This window comes from Choloepus didactylus, chromosome 13, assembly GCF_015220235.1.
Source record: "Choloepus didactylus isolate mChoDid1 chromosome 13, mChoDid1.pri, whole genome shotgun sequence".
Taxonomy (NCBI): Eukaryota; Metazoa; Chordata; class Mammalia; order Pilosa; family Megalonychidae; genus Choloepus; species Choloepus didactylus.
Window position 1 is genome coordinate 95,050,053 of NC_051319.1, and position 24,409 is coordinate 95,074,461.

Consider the following 24,409-nt stretch of genomic DNA (forward strand, 5'->3'; position numbering starts at 1 on the left):
TCGTGGCCGGGTTTGAATCCCACCTGCACACTAGCTGGCTGACAACCTGAGTTTTCACACCTGGAAATGGGTATTATGAGTGCGCATCTTGCACAGGGTGGGCGTGAAGTCTAAATGGGTGTATGGTGCGTGCTCGGAACACAGGGCCTGGTGCCCAGTAAGAGCTTTATAAGTTCCAGCCTTTATTAGTGGGTTGCCTGCTATGCATGGGGTCCTGCCCCCAGCAGGGATCAAGATGGAAGAGGCCTGCTCTGTTGTGCCTCTAAATCCTCCTAAGGGGGAGAGTGTGTCCTTGCTTTGCAGATGCAAAGCAAGGCTCCAGGGTGCTCAGTTACTGGTCTGAGGCTCTGCAACCTATAAGTGGGGGAGCTGGGGTTTGATCCCAGGCATAGAGAGTTTGGGCTCCATATCCTGTGCTCTTTCCTCTTGGCTCTGGTGGGGTTTGGAGTTTGTGTACCTCCTGAGCCAGAGCCATTTTGCTTTGGGAGAAAGAAGAGAAGGAAATCCCAGTGGGAGACGAGGAGCTGCTTGGAGCTCTGTGGGGCATCCAGAACAGCTTCTGGGACAAAGGTCCTTGCTGAAAGGGTGTTGTGGAGAGTCTGTCCTTGGGGAGGGATGGGGCAAGAGTGGGTGGATGGGGGATCCAGAGTCATAGAACTCTGATCTGCAAGACAAAAGCAAGCGCTAGGAGGTACTTGAAGGGTGTGTTGGGGGCATTTGTCCTTCATTCAGTTGATGTTTACTGAACACTCAGTAAATACAGTTTCTGTGCTGGGCACTGGGACATGGAGGAGATCAAAGTGGACAAAGTCCCTGCTCACGGAGCTGACATTTCAGTGCAGTGGGGCTGGGGATGGGTGACAGTGAACAAATACACACACAATGTGGCAGGTGGTGATAAGAGCAAAAAGGAATAAAGAAAAAGGGCAGGGAGGGTAGTGGGTGTATGGGGGGGGGGTGATGCTATTTTTGATAGAATGGCCAGGGAAGTCCTCTTTGATAAAGTGACTGGAAGGAAGGGAGGGGACAAGCCATGCAGTTCTGTATGCAAAGAACCTTCCAGGCCAAAGGAACAGTAAGTGCACAGGACCTTGCTCAGTGTGGACTGGGAGAAGAGTAGAAGGAGATGGGCCAGAAGTGGCTGATGTCCAGTCATGGGTGTCTATTCCTCCCCAGGCCTTCAAGGATGCACCTGTGGAGGAGGCCGGTCTAGCTGACAGTTTCCCTTAGTATGTGCGTTTGCACCCTAATGTAGCAGGATGCTCTGCAACTAAAAAAGGTTTTGTGGCCAAGAAATGGAAGGCCCTTAGAAATCCTTCAGGAGAGCAACTTGGTGAGATGTGTTCCCCAACCGGCTTGATCACAGAGCACCTTTGGGAAACGCTGGCCTGGTTTATGGCTTTACAATGGTATAAAGGCAGACTGTCCCCGTCGTCTCATTTCTTCTTTTCCCCTGGACTCTACCCTTTCCTGCCATGAATTTCATCACGTTTCTTTCAGAGCCCACGTTCTGAAACACATCAGAAAGGGTGACATTATCGAGTGCTCTCTTGGTGTCCTGCACTGTCCCATAGACTTTACACAGATTAATTCATTTAACACTCAGCATCTATTCTCCAAGGCAGGATGGGATTATCCTGATTTGAGAAAAGGAAACTGAAGCAAAGTAAGGTCATACATCATGTACGTGTAGACCCAGTATTTGAACCCAGGCAGCCTGGCTCCAGAGGCCATAGCCCTAACCACTGTGCAGTGTGTTCAGAGCCTCAGACACTGTTTAGTTAGTAGAAGTTGCATCAAAAGCCACATCCAGTACACAGAGTTCCCATGCATGCTGGGGACCAGGCAGCGGGCTGGGGTCATTGGGCATGATTGGTACAACTGAACTTGGATCCCATCTCGTCCCAATTCTTTGCTCTACAGGAGGTAAACATGAGGTCCAGGGAGGGGTAGGGACATGCTCAAAGTCACGCTGCCAGGTCAGTGGCAATTCCAGGTCTTTGTGCCCTTCTATGCTTTTGCCTAAGACAAGACCGCTCATTGGTTTTCAGCAGTGGCCTGGGACTTTCTGTTCCAATGAGCGCCCTCTGGTGGTCAAGCTGCATGTTTCTGCTCTTCCTGCGAGGCCAGCATCCGTGCTATGTATCAGCCTTGTTGACTCCAGCCATCTGGCAACTCTTTATTTTCCAGTTCCCACTGGTGGTGGAATTCCCAGAGCAGTGTGAAACCACAGACTTGAAAGTCCAGACCCTGGTTCAGAGCTTGCTATTACTTAATAAGTAGTGTGACCGTGGGCAGGGCGCTCAACCCTACCTGTATAACGGACCCAGTGCAGCACCTTCCTCATTGGGCCATGTTGAAGGTAAAACCAGACAGTGGATGGAGAGCACTAAGCACAGTGCCTGGTTCCTGGAGCCACTCAATAAATGGCAGCTACTGTGCTTTGGCATCTTCCACTTCAGCAAATGCAGCCAGTGGTAGCATTTTGTCTTGTGGCTCTGACTGTGTGCCCTGTGAGGTCCTTGAGGGTGGGGAGCCGGTCTTAGTTGTAGGCTGAGTTCCTGACAAAGGGCCTGGCATGGAGAAAGCAGTCATGGCTGGTGGTTGAATGGAGAAGAGCATCCGTCCCGCCAGGCCTCAGCCTTGCAACTCCAGGCACCCTGGGGCTGAGCACATCCTGGCAAGTCTACCTGACCTTCTTAATTGAGCACTAACCATGTGCCAGACACTGAGCTCATTGCTTTTCAGCCAGTGTCTTGTTTAATTCTCACAACTACCCTGTGCAGTAGGCATGTTACTTTCAGGTAAGGAATGAAGGCTCCCAAGTTCAGTGACTTGTCCGGAGTTACCCAGCTAGGAAGTCACAGAGCTAAGATCTGACAACCAAGCTCCAATGGTAACCCCTATGTTGCCTTCTTATCCAACCACAAGTGAGCCTGTCAGAGCAAACTGACTGGTGGGGGACCTTGAGAGAGAAGTGGGTTTTCCAGGGCCATCTAATCCCTTAATGGCTGAGTCTGTCCTCAGCTTCCAGCCTTCTGCTTCCCAGCTCAGGGCTCTTTCTTCCTCTGACTGATGATTCTTATTGTGGGATATGGTGTCCCCGAGGGAATCGTCAGTGCTGAGGAACAGGACGGATCCCACTCCTGTGGGCTGAGGCCTGCAGTGGAGTCAGCCCCTGTGACGCTGAGGCTCCCACCCCACTCCCTTCTTCTCGGCTGGTTCCTTTCACTGATGATTGGGGCAGATGATCAGCAACTTGGCTTTCTCCCTTTCTCTATGGCTTCCAGCTGGGCAGCTGGCTGGGCTGCCAGCAACTGGCGGTCAGCTGGCGGTCAGCTCTGGGTCGGGGCTTTGAAATGGGATCCCCCTAGTGCCTGTGGTCCAGTGTGGCCTCCAAGGCCTCAGCAGGTGATGAACAGGGCCTGAAATGTCACTGGCTGCCTGCCACCTTTGACCCTATGCAGTTCAAGCAGTTCCCACCCTTGGCCAGCACTGGCTTAGGGTCATAGGGTACCTGGGGCTGGGGGAGATGGCCTTACAGATCGGGCTGTTCATTGGGCCTCTACACTGGGGCTGGCTTAGGACAGGGTGGGAAGTTGGCAGGCACTCCTGGTGTTTGGAGAATCAAATCTAGACCCCTTGTTGCAGTTTACCGGGCCAGGGCCTTGCATAGCCTTTGTGTGAATTAGAAAAAAAGTACTTTTGCATGGAGGAAATTAGGAAAAGGGACTCCTCTGGGCAGATGCAACTCCAAACGGAGATACAAGGCTGAGCAGGTAGGGCCTGTCCAGAATTTCACCCCCATTCCCTTCCTCAGCTGGGGGTCCTTGCCCAGTGCTTACCTGACCAGCTGTCCGTGGCAGCCCTGCACAAGCCCCTGCCTCTCTCCCCAACCTCCTTTGGTGTATCTTGTCCACTCTCACTTTTCCCCATTCTACTCATTCTCTGCACAGCAGCCAGATGGATTGCATAAAATTGCAAATTGAAACCTATCCTCCCTCTATTCAAAACCCTTTGAATGGGGCCTTTGATGGCTTCCCACTGCCTTTAGAGCAAAATCCAAACTCCTCCTCTGGCCTCCAGGGTCCTGCAGGTCTCCAGCCGGCCTTTCTGCCTCATCCCCTCCACTCTCTTTCCTGAGCACTCAGCTCTGTTCTCACTGGCCTCTCGCTGTTCCTCGAACATGCTGCGTCCTCTCCTACCCCAGGGCCTTTGCACTTGCTGTTCTTTGAACTTGGCCCCTACCTGTCCCTTGGTTGACGCTTACTCATTCTCAATATCTTATCTCAAAAGTTCCTTTGTCTAGGAGGCCTTCCCCGAGCCAGCAGACTGCGCCCTGGTTATCTGCTCTTCTAGAACTATGAACCTCCTCTGCATAGCATTAACCACCTTGTAGCTTTATGTTCATTCCTTGGTTATTCGATTATCACTCTTCCCTGCTTGATTTTAAGGTCCATGAGGAGAGGGGCCATGTCTCTCTTTTTTTACTCACTATCACAGTGTCTGACATGGTGAATAGTTATGAAATAAACAAGTGAAACTTGTGCTGGACACCTCTCATGTGCCAGGTACTGAGGGGTGGTCTGTTTCTATTTTATTATTTTTTTTTGAAATCCAGTTATTCATAAAACATGTATCTGTTCCCACTGGGGGTCAAGCCCGTTCGGGCACCAGGGATCCAAAGGTGGAAATGATGTACTGTCTGCCTTCAGGGGAGAGACCCTGGGCAGATACTGCAGCAGCCAAAGTCAGAAGTGTTGCAGCTGAGGATTAAATGTGGAGGCCGGTGCAGAGCAGAGGGGCTGTGCCTTGGGTATTGAAGGATGAGCAGGAGTTTGCCAGGCCGAGAAGACGAGTGAGCTGGCACAAGGACAAGGATAAATTACACCATATCCAGAGGCAGGTGGCTGAGAGGATGAGAGGGATTTGCCACTGAGGCCTATGGGGAAGCTGTGAAGGGCTGTGAGCCCAGGAAGAGAAGAGGAGGATGCTGTGAGCACTGTTTGTCACTCCCCAGGGAGCTGGGCAGCAGCAGTCCCTGGGAGGAGAAGGGACGGGAGCTCAACGCTGCAGGCAGTGATTGGGCCGGCACAGGGAGCTGGGACTCCTGTGAGGCCTCAGTGGTTTTCGAATGCCTCAGGGGGTGCTAGGAATGTATGGGAATTGGGAAGGAGGTTGGGGGGGGAGGTGTGCGTTGTCTTCTACAGTGGAGTCAGATTTCTTGTGAAGAAAAGGTTGTGTGGCAAAAGCCATTTTGGAGACTCCAGCCAGGAAAGCTGGTAGTTAGGTGCTGGGGATGCAAGGACAGACCCAGCTATGAATCGTGACACTCCTGACCACCCTGTGGCTGAAGGCAGTGCTGCCCTCGAAGCCTCAGTTTCCTCACCTGTAGAGTGGGCTAATCAGGAAACCTGCCTCCTGAGGCCAGTGTGAGCACTGAGGGGGAGATCGATAATTGCCCTGGCCCTGGTTTAAGCACCTTGGCAACATTAATGCTGCATCCACAACCCCTTAGGTCTTGACTGTTCTTAGCCATGTTTTGCAGCAGAGGAAACTGAGGCACACAGAGGTTACATAACTTGCCCAAGGCCAGACAGACGGGTGGCAGGTCTTAACTGTTCCGCTTTCTCCACTGCATGATCTGAGGCACATTACCTGGCTTCTCTGTGCCCAGTCTCCTCATCTGCAAGATGGAGGTGACAGCAGCACCTCCACTTTGGGATTGTTGTAGCATCTCTGCGCTCAAAGTGCAAGGACCCTGGGGCCTGGCTGTCTGTAAGCACACTGTGTGTGTTAGTCTCATCGTAAAGAGATGGAGCTGGGTTTGTGTGACAGGTTAGCTCAGGGCTGCGAATACGGTGAGCCCTCCGTGAATGTTAGCATTCACTGTTGCTATTATTGGTCCACATCTGAGATCCCAGTGGTCTGAAGGGATCTAGATCTGATGACTCTGTTCCCCTCCCCATTGCAGGCCAACGAGAACAGCCTGCTGAGTGCACAGCTCAAGGGCTTTCCCCTGTTCTTGCACTCGAACCTGGGCCTGAAGGACTGCAGCATCAACCCCAAGTCCCCTCTGCTCTACGTGACACGGCCCAGCGAGGTGGAGAAGGGTGTGCTGCCCGGCGAGGACTGGACCGTGTTCCAGTCGAACCACTCCACCTACGAGCCGGTGCTGCTGGCCAAGACGCGCTCGTCCGAGTCCATCCCGCACCTGGGTGCCGACGCCGGCCTGCATGCCGCGCTGCATGCCACTGTGGTCCAGGACCTGGGCCTCCATGACGGCATCCAGCGCGTGCTCTTTGGCAACAACCTCAACTTCTGGCTACACAAGCTTGTCTTCGTCGATGCTGTGGCCTTTCTCACAGGCAAGCGCCTCTCGCTGCCTTTGGACCGCTACATCCTGGTGGACATCGATGACATCTTTGTGGGCAAGGAGGGCACGCGCATGAAGGTGGAGGATGTGAAGGTACAACTGGGGTGACGGATGGGAGCAGGGAGAGCCTCCTGAATGTCAGCCCTCTGGGTACTCTGTCATGACTTTTGCCCTATCTGCATCTCTCCTGTGCTGTTAGTTACTTAATAATCCTCCCTTGACTACTTGGCTTGCATTAGTTGTCTTATCGGAAGTGTCATTTAAAATTATATTTAAGTATTGAATATGCAGGTATTTTGCATCTGGAGTGTGGAGTATAAGAATGTATCTATGGAAGAAGGGACCCAGTCACTGAAACCCAAAAATGGGTGCTGTGCAGTGTTGTTTACCCACCTTTTAGACCAGATGTGATTTTTAACTCTCAGAAATATTTATGTTAATATAAGAGCTCCTATGAAACTCTTAAAATAAGAACTAAAGCTGATGTTGTACATAAGGCATATTTCCGTTGAGGTATATGTAGGTAGTGGAATGCATATTTTTATTCAAAAAGTGTTCACCAAACTAAACTGTGTGTAAAAGTACCTTGCAGACTCCGAAATTTTAAACTTGAGCAGGCTATCGCTATTAAAGTGAGGCCTACAAATTGAGATCGTTAATCTTTAAAATACAGTTTTCATCAACTCAACTATTTTACTTAAAGTTATTTGCAAAGGAAACAACGTCACTGATGTAAGTGGAAAATCAGTATTGGTTGCCATAAATAGAGGGCAACCATAACAATAAATCCAATGAAAACAAAACAGGGGGATTAAATTCTTGGCCTGCTGAGCTTACTAGATTAGCACCAACCAAGACTTCTTTTTGATGTTGGTATGGGGATTTAAACGAGATTTACAAAAGGAATACAGATTTTCTCCCCAGGTAATTCAGGGTTGTTGGTGCTGTATGCCTGTCTACCTGAAATCATCTAATCCACTGTTAGGGGCTTGTCCTGGGGCCTGGAAGGAAACCCTGATGGGGTTGAATATTGAACTCCCAGAAGGGCCCCCTATATAGAGAGTGAATCTTGGCTCTTCCTTACACCCGGGAGAGGAGAACAGAATGGATGGTGTTGGGTAGCCCCAGGGGTTCCTATGAGTGCCTGCAGGTAACAGGTGTGGGCGGGTTAGGATGGGCAGACAGCCAGGCTCTGAGCCCTCCTGGCTGCCCCTTCTGTCAAACAGGCAATGTTGCTTTCATCTGTTTTGCACTTGTGTGTTTCCTCATGAGATTTCACTTGATGAAGGGACTGTCCTGTTAAAAGAAAGCTTTAAGATGATTTCCGCTGAACCTTCCAGCTCCAAGACTTCAGGAGATGCCACAGCCTGCCTTGGAGAGATTGCTCTGTTTTTCGCTTAGGAGGTTTTTCCAGTGGCCCACACTTGTTCTCTCTTGTGACTGTCCCCATAACCTAGGCCCTTGTCTACCTGTCCAGGTGGGGTCCTGGGGCGACTCTACTCCAGGGTTGAGCCCTCAGGGAAAGGCTCCCGGGCTCACCGTGTCCCCCATAAACTCTGGGGTTGCCCTTCTCGGTTGTTTATTATCCCTGTTTTTAAAATGAGAAGAGTAATAGCAACCAGGAGCCCTTTCTGTAGAAGAATATTAATAAAGGTGTCTTCCTCCACATGATCAGTTCAGTGCAGACTGCAGAAGGCTTCTCCAACTGGGGCCTCATTTGCCTTAAACATCCTTGTGAGCCAGAAAGGGCAGAACTTTTTTCTTTTTAATCCCAAACACAGGCTACAACTGCGCCTTTCTTTTGGAGACATGAATGTCATCTCATTAACTTGTACAGTACTGGCTGTACAGCATGATTTAAAGAATGCCAGCAGCAGCCACTTATTCAGGGCTCGGTGAGGGCCGGGCTCTGTGCTCAGCCCTTTTTGTGCGTTACCTCATCTGATCCTCACAGCAGTCCTCGAGGGGGGTAGTATTATAGTTCCCATTCTACAGAGGAGGGCACCAAGGCTCAGCGAGGTGAACCAGCTTGCCCAAGGCCACACAGCTGGAGCCTGCACGTCCAGCAGGCCATGGTCATCCTTGGGAAGATGCCAGTGGTGACAGCTCTGCCCCCAGGAGTGCCAGGACTTTTAGGTTGCAACGTGTTTTGATATCAGGCTCTCAGAGGTTTCTTAAGAGCCTGGTGAATCATGCAGGAGGGATTTTTTTTTTTTTTTTTTGAGTCTTAAATCCAGAGTACAACTGAATGTTTGTTTCAGTGGTGTCATCACCCCTTCACTGACTTGCAAAACACTGGGTGTGTCATGCAGTGGAGCATTGCAGCTGGGCACCCAGTACATCTTTGGGAAGTCATGGTCTCTGGGCATCAGCCTTGAATTCCACCAGGGAGGAGAAATCCTCTGCACATGATAGATGAGGGCACTGAGGCTCACATGGCAGTGACCACAGACATAGCAGCAGGCACCATTTTTCATCACTTACCATACATCAGCTGGTTTTCATGCAGTATCTCATTTAATTTTACCAAAAGCCCCACAAGGGATCCCTATTTTATAGTTGGGGAAACCAAGGCCCAGAGAAGTCATGAAGCTTTCTCCAGAGCCAGGATGGAGTCCAGGTCTTGTCTTGCCAGGGGCCTGGTGAAGGTGGCAGCACACACCTGGCTCAGGGGGGCCCGATGCGTGCTTTTATGTCTTGTTGCCATCTGAAAATTCTTACCAGTTTTTGAGAACAAGGTCCTGCAAATCATGTAGCCTGTCCTGCAGGAGCAGGACCCTTCTTGGGCCCTCAGTGGGAGGAGCAGGGAGCTCCTAGCTGTCGCCTCACCCCTCTCCTCCCCCTTTGCCTCCCAGGCCCTGTTTGACACGCAGCATGAACTACGCACACACATCCCAAACTTCACCTTCAATCTGGGCTACTCAGGGAAATTCTTCCACACAGGTAAGTGCGAAGGGCCTCTGCAGCATCCAGACTCTCAGAGCACTGTATCGGGAGGGCAGCTGGTGGGCGTGTGGGTCGGCATTAGGAGTACATTTGACCATTGGCCTCCCCAGAGCCATCGGACCCAAAAGCAGCCACAGCCCCAGGCAGAGGCCATTGCAAGGCAGCAGTCAAAGCAGCAGTGGCTTCCACTCAGCCCTCTCCGAGGCTTTCAGGCTCTGCTGTCCTAGATGGGGCATCTTCTCCCTCTAGACTCTCCCACACTTAGCGCCTTTAAAAATTACTGTGTTCTTTCTGTTTATAAAAGGTGATGGAAATGTAAGAACATTATAGGAACGTATAGCATAGAAAGTCAAAATGCCCTGTAATTGTACCCACCCTAGGCATGACTACTGTTAGAAGTTTATTTCAGTCATAGGAGTTGAGGTGGAGGCTGTAGGTTGCTTGGTTCAGACATTCCTTCCTCTCTTGGGCTCTCCAAGGTTCCTCACGTGCTGCCCTTCAAGGATTAGGTAAGAAGGAATAGCCCCTGTTCAGGTCATCTTCAGTGACCATTCCCTCTTGCTGCCTCTACTCAGGACACTGTGACATTCGCTCTAGGCAAAACCCTGTTAGGCAACAATGTGTGCAGTATAGTCCCAAAGCCAAATGGAAGTGATACTGGGTATCTCTATGCACTTTTTCTCAACCTTTAGCATATCAGAGGTGATTGTAATGATATACATAAGATTAAGCATCCTGTATATATAAAGAGCTTCTACAAATCAATAAGTAAAAGACAAATGACCTAATAGAAAAACAGGAAGAGAATACGAGCAGGCATGTCAGAGCAAAGAAACCCTTGAGGTCACTGACTCCAGACCCTGCTTTGCACAGTTGGGGTCTAAGGGACCAGAGATGAGAAGGACTTGGCCCAGGTCACAAATCGAGTCAAGGGCACACTGTAGGCTAGAATCTGGGGCTCTGGATTGGGGTCCTGTCAGCTTGGATGACTGTTCCAAGCAGCTCTTGGGTGGGGCATGACTGTGCAGTCCCAACCACGGGCCTGGGCCCGGGTTGAAGACCTCGTTGCTGGGGCCATGCTGAGCTCCCTGTGCTGGGCTGCAGGTACCGATGCCGAGGACGCTGGGGATGACCTGCTGCTGTCATACGTGAAGGAGTTCTGGTGGTTCCCCCACATGTGGAGCCACATGCAGCCCCACCTTTTCCACAACCAGTCTGTGCTGGCGGAGCAGATGGCCCTGAACAAGAAGTTCGCTGTCGTGAGTAAGATTCCCTACAGGGCGGAGCCGGGTGGGCCAGGGGCTGGGCTGGGGTCTGGACTGCTGGCCTCTCATGCCTTTGCAGTTCAGTCTGACAGGTTTTTACTAACATCTCTGTGCCAGGGTCGGGGCTGGCTGCCTTTACAGACACTGTCTCATCGAAACCTCACAGAGACCCCAAGAGGCGGGTACTGAGAGCCCCTTTTTATAGACAGGGAGGTCACTTGAGCAAGTAAGAGGTTCAGTGAGGACTTAAACCCAGGCCTGCTTCCTGAGCCTGAGCTCTTACCTTTAGGCATGGTTGGGAGTCTGTTAAAAGCTGGAGGAGGTGCTCAGTGGGGAGGTGGGGAGGCCTTGGTCCTTGGCTCAGCCTGGGCTGGGTCTGCGTGGGCCTGGGTGTCCACCGGCCAATTAGAGGCTAAGAGAAGGCAGGAAAAGGCCTGTCCATATCCCTCACCGCAGGGACCTAGAGTCCCTGGTGCTGGACCGAGAGTCGGGAGACCTGGCTTCCAGTCTCCGCACTGAGCCGCTCTCCCTGAGATCCGGGCCCAGCCCTTCCCTTCCCTGGGCCTCAGTGGAGGGTCCCCATCTGTACTGTGAGCCTCTGACTTCTCTCTCCCCTTTTATGGAGGGGAAACTAAGGCTCTGAGGGGAAGGAACCCTGTGCTCACGCCACCCTGGCCCTCTCTCCCCAGGAGCACGGCATTCCCACGGACATGGGGTACGCAGTGGCGCCCCACCACTCGGGTGTGTACCCCGTGCATGTGCAGCTGTACGAGGCCTGGAAGCAGGTGTGGAGCATCCGCGTGACCAGCACGGAGGAGTACCCCCACCTGAAGCCGGCTCGCTACCGCCGCGGCTTCATCCACAACGGCATCATGGTGTGTGGGCCCCCGGCAGCCCGGTGGAGGGGTGGGGGAGTGGGGAGGGGGGTGGGGGCGGACAACACAAAACTGACAAAATTCCCTGTGCCCGGAGACCTGACATTCTAGTGGCAGGAGACAGACCGTGTGCTCATAAACATGAGAAGCACACAATGGTCAGATGGCAGAAAATGCTGCGGAGAAACTCAAGGTCGTGCCGCGGAGAAACTCAAGGTCGTGCCAGGGGCAGGTGGAATAGGAGAAGCTATTTTAAGTGAGGTGGTTAGGAGGGCCTTCCTGATGAGTGTCATCTGAATCGAGACCAGGAAGGGAGAATGAGCCATGCTGCTGTGTGAGGGAAGAGCAGTTGAAGCAGAGAGAAACAGTGCAAAGGCCCTGGGGCAGGGCTGTCCTGGGTCTTTAAGGACCAGCCAGGAGCCAGTGCAGTGGGAGAGGAGTGAGCAATGGGAGAGAGGTAGAGATGAGGTCAGAGGGGTGATGGGCTGGGTCGGGTAGGACCCTGTTGGGGCCCCCGGATGGACGTTAGCTTTTAGTCTGAAATGGGAAGGTCTCATGTGGAGTGATATTATGGTCTGACTCACATTTGAAAGGATTTGCATCATTGTGTTTGTTGCATGGAGCAGAGACTATAAGTGACAGAAGTAGAAGCAGAGAGACCAGTTAGGGAGCTACCTTCTCCTGACACACATGTCCAGATTAGAGATGATGCTGGCATGGACCAGGGGTGATGCTGGGACGTGATAGATGAAGGACTTAATTTGAAGGTAGAGCCAAGAGGATCTGCTGATGAGCTGGATGTAGCGTGTGAGAGAAAGAAAACAGTCAGGGATGGCCCCAAGGTTTTTGACCCGAGCCACTGGAAGGATGAGTTGTCATCAGCCCAGATGGGGCAGCTTTGGGAGAGCAGATTTGTCAGTTCGTTTGTTTGTTCATCTGTCAACCGACAGCCAGCCTCCTCGGTACCAGGCACTCGTATAAACTCTGGGAATGAGGTGCTGACAAGACAGGCAAGTGCCCTGTTTTCTTGGAGCCCACAGTCTCATGGGGGAAGACAGAAAACAGATAAACCGGTGCTTGACCAAGGGTGCTAGCAGGTGAGGTTCTCAGGCCGTGAGGGGTGTAGCAGAGAGTGCCTGGGATTGCTGCTTTAAAGAAGGCCGTGGCCTCACCGGGCAAATGGCCTGAGTTTCCGGAAACACTCTCTTCCTTATTTCTGTTACTTTTAGGAGTCTTCCTTTTGTGCAGAGAATAGCAGTGAAGTATGTAAAGTGGCAAGGGGCTGGGATCTCACTAGGGATGAGGTTGCAGGCTGCAGGGGGTCTTTGGGGGAGAGTACCCCTGAGGGTGGGGGCTGTGAGCAGTGATGAAAGCAGGCCACGTCCTCAGGTCTGTGCCGTCACACAAGAGGCCGTCTTTCCGAGGAGACTCCTCGGCCCCTCTCCCGAGGAAGGACCCTCCCCCACAGTGTCCATCCCTGGAGACGCCCTAGCTCCTCTCCCCACCCCACCCCAGGTCCTCCCACGGCAGACCTGCGGCCTCTTCACGCACACCATCTTCTACAACGAGTACCCCGGAGGCTCCAGTGAGCTGGACAAGATCATCAACGGCGGCGAGCTCTTCCTCACCGTGCTCCTCAATCCCGTGAGTGCTCCTCAGTGCTCGCTTGGTGGGTGCCGTGGGGATGTGCTGGGTGTCTTGTCTGCAGCTCAGGTGGGCTGTCCTGAGCTTGGTGGGGGCGGGGGGGTGGTGCCTGGAGTTGGCAGACCCCCTTTCCAGCTCTGGCTCTGTCCCTTCCTGTCTGGGGGACCTCAGTTAAGTTATCTGGACTCACTTGCTTTTTTTCTTTTCTTTCATAATCTTGCACTTTAATACAATAGCACTGGCATTTTTGTCCATGTTCTCTTTCCAGACTTTGTTCATGTCTAACTGTCTATCTGTCCATCCACCCATCTATTTATCAATCTAATCACTTTTTAACTATTCACCTGAGCTCTCTGGGCCTCTCTTTCATTTTCCGTATAATGGAAATAATTATCCATGCTTTAAAATTATTAAATAAATGTCAGATGTTTGTTGTTATTCAGCTTTATGGGATCACTGAGTGCTCCTCATTTTCCATGCAACCCACCCTCCAAAAAATTACAAAACAAGGCAGAAATAACTCCTGCATTAGGTCAGCTTCCCATTTCAGTTTGTGATGTTTGGTGATTAGCCAGGCCTGGATTCACACCTGTCTGTGCCTAGCCCAAGGCCACCCAGTGATTTTGTGTACCTTGTACTGGTCTTCGGGTGGCCGTGCAAGCTGGGCAGGGCCAGAAGGGTCAGCAGGCAGGGTGAGGGTGGGTCCAGATGCCAACTGACCCCTACCTCCCATCTCCTCTCCCCTGGAGCAGATCAGCATCTTCATGACGCACCTGTCCAACTACGGGAATGACCGCCTGGGCCTGTACACCTTCAAGCACCTGGTGCGCTTCCTGCACTCCTGGACCAATCTCCGGCTGCAGACACTGCCCCCCGTGCAGCTAGCCCAGAAGTACTTCCAGATCTTTTCTGAAGAAAAGGACCCACTCTGGCAGGTAGGTGGGAGGTGTGGAGGATGGGGAGGACAGGGTGGCCTGGGTGTTTTGGAGCAGGAATGGAGTGCCCACCACTCACAGGCACACGCTCTGGGCATGGGCTCAAGGGCTCAGCCCCCCACACCCTCACCCTTTCTCCTGAATGTAAACTCAGGTGCACACTTGCTTGCCAGCATGGGCACACTTGCTTCCATGCACACATGTAGACATGTGCTAGTCCACACCTCCCCACGCAGACCCACATGGATGCACACTCCTACACATCCTCTTAAAAAACAGCACAGAAACTTTGTGAGCATGGTGCAGATGAAGTGTAGAAGGCGACTGCCCCTCTTGGTTGGATAACCTCTGACCCAGCAGGCTCTGAGCCATTGGAAAGGGGGCTCATGGGAAGGTTTTGGGGGACAGTTCTTGAGGAAGCCTCCCCTGGGCTCCGTTAAAAACTGTAAGCAGAAGCTGGAATTGGCAGCAGTTTCTTAGTTCAGACCAGTGACCTACAAATCAGAGCTTATGTGTAAATAAAGTTTTACTGAAACACAGCCATGCTCATTCTCTTATATATTTTCTCTGGCTGCTTTCATGCTACAAGTGGAGTTGAGTAGTTGTGGCAGAGACCAGATGGTGTGCAAAGCCTAAAATATTAAATATTTTAGTATTTGAAATTTGTTCTATAGCTACTTGTTAAATTGTAATTTGAAAGCTATCACCTTTTGTGTATATGTCATATTTCATAATAAGGAAATAACTGAAATGATGGTATTGTAACTCATAAAAACTTTGGAAATTTCCTATATAACTAAAAATTATTAAATATTAACTAAAATATTTAACTAAGCTTTACAGAAAAAGTTTGTCAACCTCTGGTTCAGCTCATTCAGTTGAATTCAACAAATTCAAAAATTCCAGTTTTTAGCAGAGCCCAGGGGAGGCTCCCTCAAGAACTGTCCCCCAAAACCTTCCCATGAGTCCCCTTTCCAATGGCTCAGAGCCTGCTGGGTCAGAGGTTATCCAACCAAGAGGGGCATTCGCCTTCTACACTTCATCTGCACCATGCTCACAAAGTTTCTGTGCTGTTTTTTAAGAGGCTGTGTAGGAGTGTGCATCCATGTGGGTCTGTGTGGGGAGGTGTGGACTAGCACATGTCTACATGTGTGCATGGAAGCAAGTGTGCCACGCTGGCACGAGCTCTTATTATGTGCCAAGCACTGGGCTTGGCATTTTGCTAGGGTGTGTGGGAGGCATGAGACTAAGCCTGCCAGAGGCTCAGTGTCCCGAGGCTGGGATGTGACAAGGACACGTAGTGATTATGCCTGTCCGTTGGGGCTGTGATAGCCACATATCCATGTGCAGTGAGAGTCATTCACTGGGTTCTTGGGCCTCTCCAAATGCCTTCCTCTGTTGCTTCAGGACCCCTGTGAGGACAAGCGCCACAAAGACATCTGGTCCAAGGAGAAGACGTGTGACCGCTTCCCAAAGCTCCTCATCATCGGGCCCCAGAAAACAGGCAGGTCTCTCCACTCTTTACCCAGCTCCCACCACCCACTGTCTCAGCCACTGAATTCTGGGGACCTCCTTGCCCTGGTTCCACTCCCCAGTAATCTTCCCCTTTCCCCAGAGAGTAGAAGTGAAAGTGAAGTTGGGGTGAACATGAATTGCCTAAAAGTATAGAGGGGAGGGATGGGGGAAGGCACAGATTTCTTCTGCCTGTGCAGGAGCTCTCCCTGTGTCCCCCTGGAAGTCTCTGAGAAGCCCAGATCAGCTGCTCTGCAGGTGTGAGCAGTGCCAGACAAAATGAGTTCAGTGCAGAGGACTGAGATCAATTAGTCATGTCTGCCAAAGATGCAGGAGGGAGAAATGGTGACCTGATTGCTAAGTGTTTGCTGTCCACACACCCTAGAAGGCACGAATGGCTACTCCCATTTTACAGTTAAGAAACTCAAGGCTCAGAGGAGTTAAGTGACTTCCTCAAGCACATTCAGTTAGGAAATGGCAGCTCCAGGTCTTGAACTCTGGTCTCTGTGACTCTAAAGCTTAAACTCTTAATCACCAAGCTCTACAACCTTCTCTTCCGGGACCTGTCAGTATAGCATAGAAACCCTGGGTCCCACCACAAGGAGTGAATGGACTCCCTCAGGAGAGAGTAGGGTCAGGGCTGTCAAATTGGGAGGAAGCAGGAACAAGGGTAGGGCACCTAGAAGAGGACATCTGAGTTAGATTTCTCACCCCTCAAGAATTTCACATCAACAGAACTAGAGTCAGTAGCTCTCTTTTTTCCAAGCTTCTCCCAAGTGCCAGAGAGTAGAGACCCAGGACTAGAAGGAACCGACAGAAACCATCTAGTTCTGGGATTGTGAGGAGACACTAATCAGTTGGACCTAACTGCTGGAGTACAGTGGTGAAAAGGATTCTGAGGCCAAGTCCTTTTTAGTGCTGAAGAACGCTGTGATAGGTTAGTGATGTCAGCCATGGGTACAGGAGTTGGGGTGTCCCCACTCATGCCATGTGTTTGCCCTCCTGGGTTGAGTATAATTTCCTCATTGTACAGATGAGGAAACTAAGGCCCAGAAGCTCCCAGCGGATGATGGAGAGGGAGGACCAGAACCCAGGACTGCAGACTCCCTATTTAGCGTGTTGCCTCCTTCCACCACCTTCTTGTTGGGGGCTGGGCCCTGGGTCTCAGCTGCCTGCCTTCCCTGCAGGCACCACGGCCCTCTATCTGTTCCTGGGCATGCACCCGGACCTCAGCAGCAACTACCCCAGCTCAGAGACCTTCGAGGAGATCCAGTTCTTTAACGGCCACAACTATCACAAAGGCATCGACTGGTGAGTGGACCTTTCTGTCCCCAGCAGGATGGGAGGCCGTGACGGAGCCTGCCTAGGAGGACGTCTGCAGTGGCCACAGCAGGAAGCAGCTGGCGCTTGCTCACACACAGTTAAAGTTCCTGTAAACAGGGACAAAGTGCAGCGACCCTTGGGTCATGGTGCTGGAGTCTTCTCACAGACGGGACACGCGATGAGGAAGCCCTTTGCCTCTTTGCATTATCGCCTGGAGTCAGACACTGCTGGAAGTCAGAGTCCAGCCCCTCCCTTGCTTGTACAGAAACGTCCATCCTGAGTCCTGGGAGAGAAGGACCCAGCCAAGGCCCCGAAACCCGGGTCCAGAGCAGGGGCTAAAATCCACGTGTTCTGGCCCAAGAGCTGGGCCTCCCCACTGAGCTAGGTGACTGTGGGACATCCTGTGGGAGGTGTTCTCTGGGTCCTTCAGAAGCAGGTTGCCAGCCTCAGGGACTCATCTTGGGGGGGGGGGGGGTTTGTTAAAATTGCAGCTTCCTGTCAGAACCTGTCTACAGCGCTTACCTCAGGAGTGGGGGAGGCCAGTGCGAAGATGGTTTTACTCCTCAGTTTTCCAGTTTGCATCTTTGTGCACTATTTGCCTTTTCTAACCTTATGCATGTATTACTATTTTTTTATGTCAGTGATTTACCTGGGTGGTGAGATTATGGGCTTCTGTTTGGTTTTTGGTATTTCTCTGTGTGTATTCCTCTCTCTTTTGTCTGTGTTTCTATCGTTCATCTGTTTCTTTCTTTTTTTCCTTTCCTTTCTCCTTATCTTTCTTATCTATCTATCTATCTATCTATCTATCTATCTATCTATCTATCTATATCCCTGACGTGTCCACAATGTCTCATCTAAAACCCGTTGTGGCCAGATGTGTTACTGGAAGTCAGAATATTTTGGATTTTAGGAAGGTGATATGGCGAGAGACCACATATTTGAAAACACCTTCAGCAGACCCTGGGGCAACATCCCAGTAGCAAATACTTTAATACGTCTGTAGCAAAATATATGAATATTTACACTAAGCCCCTCCCTGGACTCCCTGCAGGTACATGGAGTTCTTCCCCATCCCTTCCAACACCACCTCCGATTTCTACTTTGAGAAAAGTGCCAACTACTTTGATTCAGAAGTAGCACCCCAGCGGGCAGCCTCCCTGCTGCCCAAAGCCAAGGTCCTGACCATCCTCATCAGCCCAGCCGACCGGGCCTACTCCTGGTACCAGGTGAGCCGGGGCCGGGTGGGGTCTCTGGGTTGGGGAGGGGTCTCTGCCTGCTGCTCAATTGCTCACTCATTCATTCAACCGATATTTAAGCACCTGCGACGTGCCATCCCTGAGCGAGGCACGGGGGATGTGGTGAGTGACAAACCAAGTCCCATCTCCTTGGAGTCTCCAGCCTGGTGGTGGAGACGGGCCGAAATCGATGTCGAATCCTAGCCTATAGTTAACTGCCCACCCTCCTAGCCTCATCTGGGGTCCTGCCTCTGACTGACGTCAACAAGAGGTGGAGGCTGGTTCCACGTTGATAAAGTCCAGATTTGGCAGACAGTGATCTGGTTTATACTGACTGTAGCTTCCTGACTGGGCACAGGGGCAGGGTGGGAGTGGGATTTCAGAGACGGACAAGATCTGCCATTTTCAGTGGAGGATGCAAATGCCTGATGAAGTGGGGAAGTTAAAGCAGACTGTGCTACATGCTAGTCCTGACTTGAGATGTGTAAGGACTACAACTTTAATTTCTGCCTCTGCCACTCTACGGGGCTTACAGGAAAGCTTAAGCTCAGGTCTCTTGGGGGTTGGGGGTTCCTCCTCTGCCTGCCCATCTTCTTGGGTTTATGCCACAGGGCCAGGGCATTGGGGCACCTGGGCCTTAGCCCATGGTGTCCTGCGAGCTGTTGACCAGCCTGGCCGGGAGGGCCTCTCCAGGCCGGCCACTTTCGGTGGATCACTGCCCCCTTAGGCCTGATTCACCTGGGTGCTTGAAATGACCATTTCCTCTCTGGAGTTTGCCATGTCCCCTGCGGTGTTGGCAGGAGCAGGTTCCACCCCTCCTTGCTCCCTAGCCCCATGGACCTCATTCATCCTACTTACATGTCCGGGCAAGGGGATTTTACTCCAGTTCTACTGGGGAAGCTCCTCTCTCCTTCTTGCTTCTCTGGGACTTTCTGTCTTTGCCCTGAAATCCAACTCTCCTCTGGTCTTTGTCTTTAGGGGAAAAAAGCCAGAAACCCTTGCAGACCACTCCTCTTTTCTGCCATGCCACATGTCCCCATCTCTCAGCAAAGAACAGAGAACTGGCTCTCTGCTTTCATGGGGGAAGGTAAAGAGGAAAATGCAGGGACATGGAGGGAAAGCTATCATGGATTGAGTCGGTCTGCGTTTAGCACTAATGATAACACTCTTCAGAGATTTTTCCCTCTGCACTGCTTGGGGCTTCACAGACATTATCCAGAAGGCAGAGGGTTTGTGTTTGTGTGTCCCCTTCTGGTGGGTGAGAAAACCGAGGATCAGCAAGTTTAAGTGACGAGCTCAAGTTCATGTGGTGGCCTTGAACCCAGGTCTTCTAAATCTAAGACCCTGGTCGAGGGAGTAAGGGAGACAAGGAGATGGGAGACCAATTCCCACCAGGAGGATCTAGGAAGGTACTGGAAGGAGAGGGCCGGTGGCCTCTCTTGATGGAGGGCAGGAGGAGGGAGGGAGGCTGTTGTGCAGCCCTATGGCACTAGCTCCCTGCCCTGGGTGAGTGAGCCTTGGGGGAGGGAGGCCGTGGCGGGCTGGGGAGGGCCATGCCCTGGTGGGCTGGTTCCCGAGCTCTAGCCTCAGGGAGACTGCTGGAGTACTTAGTGCGCACAGGGCTCAGTGTTTCCCAAAGGCGCTGGGAGCCCCAGCGGCCCAGGGCATTATTTTAGGTGGTTCAAACCTGGAATATTTCCTTTTCCAATTCTTAGTTTGGTGCAAATGGCCCTTAACTCCTTTGTAACACTGCTAAGCTCTGTTTTCAACAAAGAGGGTTCAGAGCCCACAGCAGACATTTATTTGTATCTGGCTGGAGTTTGAGGACATTGCTTTATTTTTATTGTATTTATCAGTGGTTACCTTCCACTTATGACAACTGGTTCTAGCTTTCCATTTATGGAGGTGATATTGAGTTTTCTTTTGAAATAAATTTATGTGAATAAGAAAGGTAAGTCACTGTAAAGAAAACTATGATGACAGTGGCACCCACAGGTGGTTTGTGGATATGGCAGAGATCACAGATGGTAGGTGAATGACCAGCAACTGGAAATCCTGATCTAGTCTAAATCCCATTTTGCAAAGATGTTCCCTAACTAGGTCTCAGAGGAGCCAGTGACTTCCTTGAGGCCAAATGGCAATGAGAGGCAGACCAGGACTTGAACCCAGGGCTCCTGGCTCCGTCCCAGGGCTTCCTGGGCTCCTCGGGGGCTGTTCTTCCTTTCTGCCCTCCACCCAACATGCTGACCCTCTCCCCTTGCCCACAGCACCAGCGAGCCCATGATGACCCAGTGGCCCTGAAGTACACCTTCCACGAGGTGATCACGGCTGGGCCCGACGCGTCCTCGAAGCTGCGCGCTCTCCAGAACCGCTGCCTGGTCCCTGGCTGGTATGCCACCCACATCGAGCGCTGGCTCAGCGCCTTTCACGCCAACCAGGTAGCTGCCCGTCCCTGACTTTTGGGAGGACAGTCGCGGGACTAGCTTGCCATGGTCGGTGAAGAGCCTCACCATCACCAGTCATGCGGTCAGAAAGCCACCAGTGGCAAGAGAGACCTTTGAGGCCTTTGAAGGTTTAGTCCCGCTTATCCTGAGGTTGATGAGTGAGAACCCGCAAGCACTTCTCCCATCACAGCAGGCTCTGTAGAAGGGAGCCGGAAAGCCTGGGGGAGGCAGCTGGGAGTGGCAGGAGCCTGGCTGGAGAGGTAGGCAGGGGCCAGATCACATGAGGCTTCTTAGGGAAACCTTTGGAGGATTTAAGCAGGGAGTGAGTTGTGAACTGGGAGCTTGGAGAGAGGTCAGAAGAGGGCTGTTGTAGGGATATGCGTGGTAGGCAGGGTTTTTGTAGTAAATTAAAGTCTAAGAGAGGATGACACTGGTCAGGAAAGCTGAGAGAGAGCAGGGAGTTAGACCATGAGAAGACTGCAGCTTGGAGACACCTGCTACTCAAAGGTGGAGGAGGAAGCAGATTTCTAGAGAGTGTAGAGTCCCAAATTGGTAACCAGTTCTGTTCCTTCTGCCATGGCTGCTGACCCAGCAGATCAAGGGTGTCTGGCACTGGAGTGAAAGCAGGTTTAGATTACCCTTCTCCTGTTCTTTCTTTCCAGATTCTGGTCTTGGATGGCAAACTGCTGCGGATAGAACCTGCCAAAGTGATGGACACGGTGCAAAAGTTCCTGGGGGTGGCCAACACCATCGACTACCACAAAACCTTGGCGTGAGTGCTGCTTGGTCTTTCCACAGGGGATACTCCTGATCAGGCTCTGGGGCCAAAAGGCCAAAGGCTTGAGTGGTTATGGCAAGCATGCTTAGAGTCAGCACGCATGAGAAAGTTTGCAGCACTTCCCTGATGGCAGTCCAGCAGGAAAGCTAAGCTGATCCTGAGTCATGATCAGATAGGGAAATGATGAATGTGCTCTGCTCAGGTCAGCTCATCCCTGGGGCGTTCTCTGCAGTCTGAGCTGACCATTTTCAGAGTGTTTTGTCTAAATGAGTTAGATCAGCAATGAGCAGCTCCAGTTCCCACAAGGGTTTCTTGGCATTGGATTATGACTTAAAATATAATTTCAGGGAAAGGAAACTAAAAATATTATTGGTGGTGGCTAATAATCCCACAGAACGCAGTGCAAGCAAACTGAGATTGCCCTTCCCAGATGAGTCACCGTCAGCCAGCGATGCAGGGGCTCTGGGCTGGCGAAGGGCTGCCTCCCAGTGCTGGGTCCCAGACAGATGCCACGGTCGGATGGATGAGGGGCCCCAAGAGAAGGAGGGTTAAAACCACCCTCTCTGGCTCTGTTCTTGGGAAAGTCTGGCAGCAAGAATGTTCCCTTCTCGCTGTCTTGGAAGGGAAGTCAGTCCTTCAGCTAGAGGTGGAATGGAGCAGCAGCTAAGAGTGTGGGCTGTGGCTAGAGACACGGGGATTAGAATTCCAGATCCATTCCTTTCACAGCTGTGTGCCACAGACAAGTCTTTTAAGCTCTTCAGGTCTCACTTTCCTCATCTGTAAGTTGGGGATAAAGATAATAATTCCTACCTCCTGAGGGTTGCTGTATTTTTTTTTTAATTTTTTAAATTCATTTTTATTGAGATATATTCATATACCATGCAGTAATACAAAGTGTACATTCAGTTGTTCACAGTACCATTATGTAGTGGTGCATTCATCACCAAAATTAATTTTTGAACATTTTCATTACCACACATACAAAAATAATAAGAATAAAAGTTAAAGTGAAAAAGAACAATTAAATTAAAAAAGAACACTGGGTGCCTTTTTTTTTTTTTTTTTGCCCCCATTTTTCTATTCATCCATCCACACACTGGACAAAGGGGAGTGTGGTCCTTATGGCTTTTCCAATCACATTGTCACCCCTCATAAGCTACATTTTTATAAAATCGTCTACAAGATTCATGGGTTCAGGGTTGTACTTTGATAGTTTCAGGTATTTCAGTTATTTACTGCTAGGTATTCCAATTCGCTGTGAGTATTAAATGAAAGTGAGCACGTGGTGCTCTTAGCTCAGTGCCTGGAGGTGCTAAGTGCTCAGTTTATGGGGTAACTCTTATTATTATTGTCATCATCATCATCACCATCACCATCACCCCCATTCCCACCTATGATTTTTCCTACCCTGTGACCCATCCAGAAACCACTCTTGTCCTCACTTGCCCGTTGCAAATTGTGTTTTTCTGATGCCCTCAGCCCAGTGAATCTCCTGGTGGTTTCTGATCTAGGGCTGAATTCTGATGCCATTTTGCCTCCCCTCCCTGTGACAGCTTCAGATACCATCTCCTCAAAATGTCTTTGAAGGCCCTGCAGGATGTAGGATCCTGAAGGCATTCTTGCTCTGTCATTTCTGAAATTTACTCCAAAAAAATGAAACTTGTCAGCGATGGGCCTGCTTAAGTGCAGTTGCAGATATTGCAGTTCAAGATAAAGATACAATTTATTAAAAAGCAAAAAGAACCTTCAGTAAACTTTTTTTTTGTTCCTTTGTGTTCTTGGGTAAAAAAAAGTTTCTCACCACTGAATTAGAGAATGCTCGGAAGTTGTCCAGAATAACAGAGAATGGGGAAGTGGTTTACATTATGGATCACTGAAGGAACTGAGGCTTCTCAGCCTGGAGAAGAGAAGACTCAGAACACTCAGAGTTTCCTTTTACCGGGAAGGAGGGGTTGGCGTGTTTAGTGTAGCCCAGAGGCAGGACTAGGGCCAACAGATGCAGGTATTAGCCCCACACAATGAGTGTGGGTTCAAAGAGGGTGTGCGTGCATGTGTGCATAAGTGTGTGCATGCATGTGTGCGTGTGCGTGTGTAGGGAAATGGATTCCCTGATCCCCAAGGCTCTGCCACTCCTGGGGTCTGGGAACTTGCCTAAAGTGGAGAGGGGTTGAGCTGGGCCAACTCCAATCCACAGGCTCTCCCCTTCTCCACAGGTTTGATCCAAAGAAAGGATTTTGGTGCCAACTGCTTGAAGGAGGAAAAACCAAGTGTCTGGGCAAAAGCAAGGGGCGGAAATACCCAGAGATGGACTTGGATGTAAGTGGTGGACATGCTGCCTGTGGTAGCTGGACAAGTTGAGGGGCTCCCTGTCCTGGAGAGAGCCTCTTGTCCCCTTACCCTACACCCAACACATTAATGGCCTTGGTGTTTCTTGGATGGTGTTCCTAAGAGGAGGAAATCTGAGCTGGGACTTGGTGGTCAGAATGGATTTAGTCCAGCAAGCATTTGTTACCTCCAACTGTGGGCTGAATGCTGTGGGGCTTTAAGGATGAATCAGACAGGGGCCCTGCCTTTGGGGAACTCCTCTCTAGGAGGGGGATGAGACACATTAGCAATAAGTAGGTGCTCAGTGCAGTAAGAGGTGCATGCAAATGCTGTGGAACCCAGAACAGGGAGATGTCACCTGAAGCTGGGAGGGGTTGGGGAGACTTTGCAAAGGAGGGGAGGGGGTCTCTGGAGTTGGGCCTAGAGGATGGGGTAGGATTTGGATGTATGGAACGGAAGGTTAGGGCATTCCTGCTGGAGAGAGCAGCATGTACAAAGCATAGAGGGGAAAGGCCACAGGCCAAAACGTAGGTTTCCCTTTTCCCGTTGGCCTCGCTTCTGATTAATTCTCTTTCCTTTCTCCATATCACAAGAATTCTGACCTGAAATGTTATATTTTGATGCTCCTACTGTTTAGACATTTTCTATTGAAGGTTGTCATGTAGAAGAAGAGTGTGTGAGATGATGCCAACACAGGGTGGTCTTAGAGAGGGGTTCACTCTTGAGTTAACACATCACCAAGATCTGCACT

At 51.0% G+C, this 24,409-nt stretch overlaps 1 protein-coding gene across 5 annotated transcripts in view; it reads left to right on the forward strand.

Annotated features, from left to right (window-relative positions):
- The window catches only part of NDST1 (N-deacetylase and N-sulfotransferase 1), a 65,730-nt gene that overhangs the window by 36,185 nt on the left and 5,136 nt on the right, over positions 1-24,409 (forward strand). For all 5 annotated transcript variants that reach the window (XM_037800870.1, XM_037800869.1, XM_037800872.1 and 2 more), the window contains 12 exons: positions 5,975-6,469; positions 9,232-9,319; positions 10,427-10,581; positions 11,277-11,462; positions 12,978-13,106; positions 13,859-14,041; positions 15,449-15,545; positions 16,741-16,864; positions 17,928-18,102; positions 20,379-20,549; positions 21,218-21,327; positions 23,547-23,649. In XM_037800870.1, coding sequence (XP_037656798.1) covers positions 5,975-6,469; positions 9,232-9,319; positions 10,427-10,581; positions 11,277-11,462; positions 12,978-13,106; positions 13,859-14,041; positions 15,449-15,545; positions 16,741-16,864; positions 17,928-18,102; positions 20,379-20,549; positions 21,218-21,327; positions 23,547-23,649 — 2,016 coding nt within the window. The remainder of the gene's footprint in view (positions 1-5,974; positions 6,470-9,231; positions 9,320-10,426; positions 10,582-11,276; positions 11,463-12,977; positions 13,107-13,858; positions 14,042-15,448; positions 15,546-16,740; positions 16,865-17,927; positions 18,103-20,378; positions 20,550-21,217; positions 21,328-23,546; positions 23,650-24,409) is intronic.